Source organism: Argopecten irradians, chromosome 10 (genome assembly GCF_041381155.1).
Source record: "Argopecten irradians isolate NY chromosome 10, Ai_NY, whole genome shotgun sequence".
NCBI lineage: Eukaryota > Metazoa > Mollusca > Bivalvia > Pectinida > Pectinidae > Argopecten > Argopecten irradians.
The window spans coordinates 32,628,808-32,638,706 of NC_091143.1; the positions used below are offsets into that span (position 1 = coordinate 32,628,808).

The 9,899-nt window shown below is 34.6% G+C and overlaps 1 protein-coding gene across 1 annotated transcript in view; it reads right to left on the reverse strand.

Moving 5' to 3' along the window:
• The window catches only part of LOC138333677 (neuroendocrine convertase 1-like), a 33,144-nt gene extending 31,245 nt beyond the window's left edge, over positions 1-1,899 (reverse strand). The window contains exon 1 of the mRNA XM_069282206.1: positions 1,415-1,899. Within this exon, the coding sequence (XP_069138307.1) occupies positions 1,415-1,579 (165 nt within the window). The 5' untranslated portion in view covers positions 1,580-1,899. The remainder of the gene's footprint in view (positions 1-1,414) is intronic.
• Positions 1,900-9,899: the final 8,000 nt, after the last annotated feature.

Consider the following 9,899-nt stretch of genomic DNA (forward strand, 5'->3'; position numbering starts at 1 on the left):
AATGATCAAATATATTACAGCGAGAAGACTTAACCATTTTTCAGTTTACGGAGCGGGGTGGATGATGATAAAAAATTGTCCTTGGTGCCTGGATATGAGGGGACTCAAAATCAACATATTTAATGAAAAATTTGATAATGTCTTATTGTAAGGAAACTATCTGTCCGATTACCAGAGAATATGTTGTGATATTAAACCTACTTATGTTATCATAGGTATCAAATGAAATGCACAACGCTAATACAACTCAGATTCCAACCATTGTATCCATTATGCTTGAGAAGAAAGTTATTTTTATATATTTGTCTATTAACCCAACAATTCCCTTCACTGTATTTCAATTTCGCTATACATACTTTACTCTCTGGAGATTCAAATGAAAACCACCGTTAAATTTATTACCTTTTTTCATTGTATTTCTGTTTGGTAACGTAACATAAAAGATTACAATAGTATAAAATGTGAAATGACATAAAACGGTTAACATATTCAATACACCACACATGCTGACTTTTACTTTTGGCTTTTGCCTACGCTATAATTTCTATTTATACATGATTTCCTGAAATATCATAATGTGATTATACTTTAAATGATTTGATATATAGTATTTTTATATTTTGATTATTTATAATTGTAACCAAACTTAATGGAACATGGGTGTATATGATTAATTCAATTATAAAATGTCCTCTTTCCAAGAATTTAAATTTGTGTGAAAGTATTAGCGTTATTTTCATGTAGCATTGTATTGCAGATCCCATGATATTATACTTTTCGCATGGTTGTAGCTACACTGTACGTCTGGTACCTGCGTATGTTTCACCAGTTTATATAGACATGCAGGCGTATTAATAAACCGAGCAACAGATGCTACTTATCTTATCATCAGATCTAATAAAGTGTGCAATTAGCCGATCAATATTTTAATGGAGACAACCTAGTGAAAATATGACATCGCAGACCCTTGTGATCACAACTAACAGTTACACTATACATACTAACTTCTGAAATATATTCCACAAACATAATACACGGACATGGTATGTTGCAAACACAAGCGCTGACATTTCCAAACTGCGCTGTAATTATATGGATAATTTAGGGAAATTGGTGTATGAAGTGGTTATTGTGTCAGTAAATTTAGTCTGGATTTACGACTGGCGTTTGTTAAAGCCTCGGTAACATATGGCATATGTTTGCGTCTCTTCTGGTGAAGAAACTGTTTAAAACATTATCAAAAATAAAATTACATTGTATAAACAACAATCGAAATCATAACAAAGAATTCATTCAATTATTGAAATGCTCGCTCATATAGACATAATTAATATTGAATAACGATAACTATTGTCTTTCGATATTTCTTCAATTATGTAGATTATTACAAGAATTTTCTGAAATTGAAACATACCTCATGCCCGATTTCGTATCCATGGTTTCTGGCGACTCGTTGGGCTTCATCAGGTCCTCCCGGAATTTCGACAGCCCATTCATTCAGAAAATGATTATCGGCGTTGACATTGTAGACACAGAGGACGAACAAATAGATAAAAGAAAGTAAAACGCCTTCTCTCATAATACAAGACTCTCCCGACTGTATTCGGAAATCAAAAGGAAAAGCTAAGGAAAAGTTGTTGGAAACTTTGATCACGTCATATGTCAAAAAGTTTAGCACCGAAAATCTCTATAATTCTCCTGATTGGCAAATGGCCGTACAAACCGAAGGCCCTATCCTAATCTTTTGTCACCTCGCCATATCAGTAGATGGGGTCGGTATTAGATAACCATACCGCACGCACGACTTTAGTGAGAAAATAGTACTCTTCTCCAGCTGTCACAGAACGAGAGTACTGATAGAATAACTCTAGTCACTACTCCAATACTACCAACACACATATACGTGTATTTGATGTCATTTCCAGCCGCCCGCTCATTCGGTCGTGTGCATAATACGCACATTACACGACCTAATGGTACACCTCCGTCCTAAGCCCAAGACCTAATCAAGCCGTGACACTGCCGTATGAGCAATGAATGGAAGTCAAGCTACATTGAAATATTAGTGGAAATATCAATTAAGCAAAATAATGCACAATTTGTCCGTATTATTAATAGGCCTTTTAGAAACAATTGACTGACTTATATTGGTCTCCGATGGATAATCGACAACACAATGCCCTGATCTTCATTAATTGTCGCTGGCTGATGAGATTTTCTAACGTTCTGAATTCTGCCCTAACAGGATAGAATGTAAACTACTTTACTGGACATTAAAGGGGATCACATTAATTCAAATATGGTCTGAGGAAGCATACGTTATATGGTTTTGATATAATTCTTACGTTGGGATACTTTCCCTTAATGAGTTCTTTATTAAGTATATAAACATGAACTTCTTTGTTCAAATTAAATATGAAAATAACATAAATATCAGTTATGGAAATTATTGAATTGTTTTCTTAATTTACCGGTTAATCGTTATTGATAAAGTGATTTGTTGTGGGTTTTTTCGCTGTTGGTTTTTGGCCGATGGGTAGAATTTTGGGTGAGATGAAGTTAGAGTGATTCGTTTTTCGTTTTAGTCGGGTGAAGTAAAATACAGCTATGCGTTATGAGTATCTGGTTTGGTAAAAAAAAAGTGATACAGTGATTCGTTGTTCTGAATAAAGACCTACTTTTAACATTTCTTTGCTGATGAACGTGTTTCCGTACTGATATAGATGACCAGGATTTTGCGTGATTTGTGATATGAATGTACATAATTGATCTGTTTGAAGCGTGTATAACACAGATGCAAAGAAAAAAAACCGTCTAAACCTAAATAATTACAATACGATATATATTCGTTTAGCTTGTTATTTTTGCGATGATATTTTCTTGAAATTGTGACACAGTTGGGGAATTCTAAACCAAGATTTGTTCAAGGTATGATGGAGAAAGCTGATTATTTTAAGGTTTGATTATTTACTATTAAAAATCTAACACGATCCACAAAAAAGTAATGCAATAGTTAAAAAAAATCAAAAAAAGTATTCTACAAATTGGCGTAACATCCCTTTTAGTGTAAGTCACTTAATGATGGTTGATTCTGGAGACACTAAACAAATGATTGTGTGTAACTTGCTGTTGGCATCGTTACGTTAAGTGGCTCGGCTATCGTACTACTCAGAGGTATATGCTAATTTTCACTTAAAACAACCGAAAATAGATATTATTCTTTAGGTACATATTATATTAGGCCATCGTGGTAAACCCCTTCGGCATTTTCTTTCCTTGATCTCAAAAATATAAAAGCTCAATAATTACCTGTATATTTGTATAATTTTTAGAAGTGACCTAAGGAAATTTCCCGGTCGTTTATGCGTTGAGGTCAGATAATACGTGGCGTAAATGTATAGAGCGCACGTTAACGTTTGCTATCGTACAAATGTATATGTAACACTTGTATTTAATTTTGGGTTTAACTGATTTTATGCAAAGTATAGCAAATATATCATACAGTGTATGTTTACCACTGTACAAAGCTATGTTCTTCGGAAGGCTTGAGCTCTTCGGAAGGCTTGAGCTAAACGGTACTCGGAACCAGTTCTCAGTTCCGTTTAAGTAAAACGGAAATAGGAACTAGTTCCGTGTTCCGTTTATTTTTTTTAATAATATTAAAGAAATGTAGTATATGTGATTGGAACATTTAACAAATGTTGTCTGTTGTGTTTTGTCATTGATAATTTGTGATAGAATCAGTTTAAAACGTTTTCAAATAACTCCTATTTCCGTGGACCTAGATCCGTTTAAGTAAAACGGAACTCCGAGTTTCGTCTTAGGAAATTCTCTTTCATTTTAGACAAAATTAGTCAATATGCTTTGGACATACATGTATATGAAATACTGTCTGTTGTCTTTTTTTCATGGATAACTAGTGTGAATCCACTTTGATCAACTACCATTTCCGAGTTGTTTTTAAGTGAAACGGAACTTGGAACCAGTTCCGAGTTCCATATAAGGAAATTCTCTATTATTTTAGATAAAAGCAGTCAATGTGCTTTGGAAATATTAGAAATGTTGTCTGTTGTCTTTTTTCATGGATTACTAGTGGTAAATCCACTTTAAGTTAGTTTTCGATCGACTTCCTCTTCCGAGTTCCGTTGAAGTAAAACTGAACCAGTTCCGAGTTCCGTTTTACCTAAACTGAGCTCGGAACTGGTTCCTCCCTTCTTTAGGTAGTATTTTACAAAAAAAAAAAAAAAACAGTTTCCGTTTCTTAATTTTTGACTGAAAAAAACCCCAATATGTCATTAAAATAATTTGCAGTTTTTTTTCCTTATTCTAAAAGCGTAGATATGATTTAGTATATAAATCATCAACAAATATATCATGCCGTTAACGTAGGACATGAGTAAATAAAGTCTTAAGTTTTGTACAATACATTAAAATCTTAACCAATGCATGCTGTTTTAATCTTATTAACTCGACGTCTAACATACAGTCGTGATCGTTAAAGAATAGTTTTGGGGTGATGGCTGAGGAAAATTGTAATACACTAACAGATCCCAAATCTACTATTTCTATGAAGCAGCATATGTGAATATAAAATACAGGAAAACGAAACTGAAATTCACAGAACAAGTAACAATTTCTAAAAGGTTCGGAAAACAGTCTCCCTCTCAGCTCGATTAAATTTAATGCAACATGTTTTAAATTTGAAAAGTAGAGTTTAAAGCTGAACAACAAGATAATAATCTGTGCTTTCAAATTATGGATGAAAATGCCTTATATAAGATGACAAATATTAATTTGATAGCTTAGTTAATTGTTTTAGTCTAGGATTGTGTAATATTGGGGAAGAAACAAATCATTTCTAAAAGTACAATAAAATTAACCTTTTTTATATCGTTAGTATATAAATGTTTTTGAAAGATATTTAGAATACAAACATTGTCCTTGCATAATTATAATCCTCAGACATTTTATCACATGGCCTTGTAAAATAACTGTTACCAGAAAATCAATGTTAATGGTCGTTTAAAGATGCCAACTTTAATCTACTTAAGGGATATTTATGCATTACTGTAATGCTTCATTTAGGAGCAGTATTCACTGTCGTGCTAAGAGACAGTATGCATGTCACTGCGGTGACCCGGATGTTCTACATCCTGGTTTGTATTTAAGACGTCCGGCATACTTTGTGACGTAATTAGATTCTCCATTAACCTTACAATCATCGCATGCTATATGACGTGAGTTGGTCTCACTAATAATAAAATGGTATACTCATTAATTACATAAACGGTATCTTATTTCAGCAATTAATAACATAAAACAATAGAAGATGAAATATCAGCAATGGCATTACGGGGAAATATATTTTGTGGGGTCCTTTCAGCAGGTATAACTCTATACGGAGGTTAAAGGCTTTGACAGAGTAGGAAACCTAAACATGCTGTAAGTGTTGTCGTAGTGGTATCAAACCTAAACATACAGTAAGTGTTGTCGTAGTGGTATCAAACCTAAACATACTGTAAGTGTTGTCGTAGTGGTATCAAACCTAAACATACTGTAAGTGTTGTCGTAGTGGTATCAAACCTAAACATACTGTAAGTGTTGTCGTAGTGGTATCAAACCTAAACATACTGTAAGTGTTGTCGTAGTGGTATCAAACCTAAACATACTGTAAGTGTTGTCGTAGTGGTATCAAACCTAAACATACTGTAAGTGTTGTCGTAGAGGTATCACACCTAAACATGCTGTAAGTGTTGTCGTAGTGGTATCAAACCTAAACATACTGTAAGTGTTGTCGTAGTGGTATCAAACCTAATATGATGTAAGTGTTGTCGTAGTGGTATCAAACCTAAACATACTGTAAGTGTTGTCGTAGAGGTATCACACCTAAACATGCTGTAAGTGTTGTCGTAGTGGTATCAAACCTAAACATACTGTAAGTGTTGTCATAGTGGTATCAAACCTAAACATACTGTAAGTGTTGTCGTAGTGGTATCAAACCTAAACATACTGTAAGTGTTGTCGTAGAGGTATCACACCTAAACATGCTGTAAGTGTTGTCGTAGTGGTATCAAACCTAAACATGCTGTAAGTGTTGTCGTGGTGGTATCAAACCTAAACATACTGTAAGTGTTGTCGTAGTGGTATCAAACCTAAACATACAGTAAGTGTTGTCGTAGTGGTATCAAACCTAAACATACTGTAAGTGTTGTCGTAGTGGTATCAAACCTAAACATACAGTAAGTGTTGTCGTAGTGGTATCAAACCTAAACATACAGTAAGCGTTGTCGTAGTTGTATCAAACCTAAACATGCTGTAAGTGTTGTCGTAGTGGTATCAAACCTAAACATACAGTAAGTGTTGTCGTAGTGGTATCAAACCTAAACATACAGTAAGTGTTGTCGTAGTGGTATCAAATCTAAACATACAGTAAGCGTTTTCGTAGTGGTATCAAACCTAAACATGCTGTAAGTGTTGTCGTAGTTGTATCAAACCTAAACATACTGTAAGTGTTGTCGTAATGGTATCAAACCTAAACATACTGTAAGTGTTGTCGTAGTTGTATCAAACCTAAACATGCTGTAAGTGTTGTCGTAGTGGTATCAAACCTAAACATACGGTAAGTGTTGTCGTAGTGGTATCAAACCTAAACATACTGTAAGTGTTGTCGTAGTGGTATCAAACCTAAACATACTGTAAGTGTTGTCGTAGTGGTATCAAACCTAAACATACTGTAAGTGTTGTCGTAGTGGTATCAAACCTAAACATACTGTAAGTGTTGTCGTAGTGGTATCAAACCTAAACATACTGTAAGTGTTGTCGTAGTGGTATCAAACCTAAACATACAGTAAGTGTTGTCGTAGTGGTATCAAACCTAAACATACAGTAACGTGGTCGTAGTTGTATCAAACCTAAACATGCTGTAAGTGTTGTCGTTGTGGTATCAAACCTAAACATACTGTAAGTGTTGTCGTAGTGGTATCAAACCTAAACATACTGTAAGTGTTGTCGTAGTGGTATCAAACCTAAACATACTGTAAGTGTTGTCGTAGTGGTATCAAACCTAAACATGCTGTAAGTGTTGTCGTAGTGGTATCAAACCTAAACATACTGTAAGTGTTGTCGTAGTGGTATCAAACCTAAACATACAGTAAGTGTTGTCGTAGTGGTATCAAACCTAAACATACAGTAAGTGTTGTCGTAGTGGTATCAAACCTTAACATACAATAAGTGTTGTCGTAGTGATATCAAACCTAAACATACTGTAAGTGTTGTCGTAGTGGTATCAGACCTAAACATGCTGTACGTGTTGTCGTAGTGGTATCAAACCTAAACATGCTGTAAGTGTTGTCGTAGTGGTATCAAACCTAAACATACAGTAAGTGTTGTCGTAGTGGTATCAAACCTAAACATGCTGTAAGTGTTGTCGTAGTGGTATCAAACCTAAACATACTGTAAGTGTTGTCGTAGTGGTATCAAACCTAAACATACTGTAAGTGTTGTCGTAGTGGTATCAAACCTAAACATACTGTAAGTGTTTGTCGTAGTGGTATCAAACCTAAACATACAGTAAGTGTTGTCGTAGTGGTATCAAACCTAAACATACTGTAAGTGTTGTCGTAGTGGTATCAAACCTAAACATACTGTAAGTGTTGTCGTAGTGGTATCAAACCTAAACATACTGTAAGTGTTGTCGTAGTGGTATCAAACCTAAACATGCTGTAAGTGTTGTCGTAGTGGTATCAAACCTAAACATACTGTAAGTGTTGTCGTAGTGGTATCAAACCTAAACATACTGTAAGTGTTGTCGTAGTGGTATCAAACCTAAACATACTGTAAGTGTTGTCGTAGTGGTATCAAACCTAAACATACTGTAAGTGTTGTCGTAGTGGTATCAAACCTAAACATACTGTAAGTGTTGTCGTAGTGGTATCAAACCTAAACATACTGTAAGTGTTGTCGTAGTGGTATCAAACCTAAACATGTTGTAAGTGTTGTCGTAGTGATAACTAACGTAATTGTTGTCGTAGTGGTATCAAACCTAAACATACTGTAAGTGTTGTCGTAGTAGTATCAAACCTAAACATACTGTAAGTGTTGTCGTAGTGATATCAAACCTAAACATGCTGTAAGTGTTGTCGTAGTGGTATCAAAACTAAACATGCCGTAAGTGTTATCGTAGTGGTATCAAACCTAAACATACTGTAAGTGTTGTCGTAGTGGTATCAATCCTAAACATGCTTAAGTGTGGTCGTAGTGGTATCAAACCTAAATATACTGTAAGTGTTGCCGTAGTGGTATCAATCCTAAACATGCTTAAGTGTGGTCGTAGTGGTATCAAACCTTGACATACTGTAAGTGTTGTCGTAGTGGTATCAAAACCGTAGTTGTAACCTAAAAGATCTGTAATGTCGTAGACAGCAAACTAAACATACTGTAAGTGTTGTCGTCAAGTGTAATTTGTCCTTGTAATCGAATATGTATGCGTAGTTATCATAATTACTGTTTTAGAATTGATAATCATATTTGTATCATAATCCACCTGATAACGAGTACCTTCGCCTATGTAATATAGATATATTTATCTCTACACAATCACCTGACATTGTCTTGAGAAAATCTTCACGTAGCCAAGGTAGGCAAATCTTTCTATATTTGCAAGGCTTCGTTTATTTGCAATATTTTGTGCATGGACACATTTGTTTGAAAATCTGTGGCGTTTATTGGAAGCTCGTTCTTATCAGATGGTAGATGTTCGGTTAGTAGGGCATAGTTCATGTAAACGCAGCTAATGTTTAACTTTATATACATGTATCTTTCTGTGTTTGTCATTGTTAGTAAAGGACAAAGGCATTATGACCAAATGTCAAAATACAAACCTTGGTATACTGCAATTTACATGACGATAAGTCAGTGCATAACTTATTTAGTTTTTTTGATTGAACGGCATCATAGGTTCAAGTCATGATAAATCAACATGCAGTACGATTATTTGAAACATATGTATAATCCATCTTATAAAGTGTCTCAAATGTAAATATTAAAATCTTATATAAGGTTTGGTTTGGTTAATACATAATACATAACGCAGATTAACATCCCCTTGTACGCATTATTTTGGATACTGCGGTATATTAGTGTCGTTTCTGCTTGAGATTGTGAAACTCCTTTTTAATGTTATAATGCTTTATCATCTAAAGATGTCGTCGGGGACACCGTGCAATACAAATCTCTATCTAAAAATTAATACATGTAAATCAGACAAAGTGTATATTCGTGACACCGAAGAGCATTAATTATATCGGAGACATTCGATTACACCAATGTCAAATAAGTGGACACAATGTCATGCATTTATTCAAAATTGGCTGGCTGATTTACGCGCCGTATAAAAAGACAAAATATCAATGTTAGAGACGCCTCCAATCTTTAGTGATTAACAGGTTACGTACAGTTAACAGTAATCCACGCACAATAACAAACCTTTGATTGTAAACTGGGCCAATTACGCACTACATATTTAGGATATTCAAATTTATTTTCTAGTGATCATCCTTCTTGCTGTCTTTAAATCTTAATATCAAATTGAGATCAACAATACTCTGGTTTTATATGGCATTTCTAAGTCCTGATAACAATCCAGTCACGATCGCGATGCTAGCTGTCATAAACCTAGCCGACACAGCAGTCATAACCGGGCAATCAGCGGGCTATATCAAACGTCATATACGATGTTATTTAGATATATGTCTCAAAGATGTCTTAATAGAACAAATATCACTAAAAATCGTATATATGGATTCAGGGTTAATTTCTTAATTGGTTGTTTGCAGAAATTGATTATCTATCGCCATGACAACGTTATGGTGAGGTATATTGATTTCGTAGTGAGATTTCTG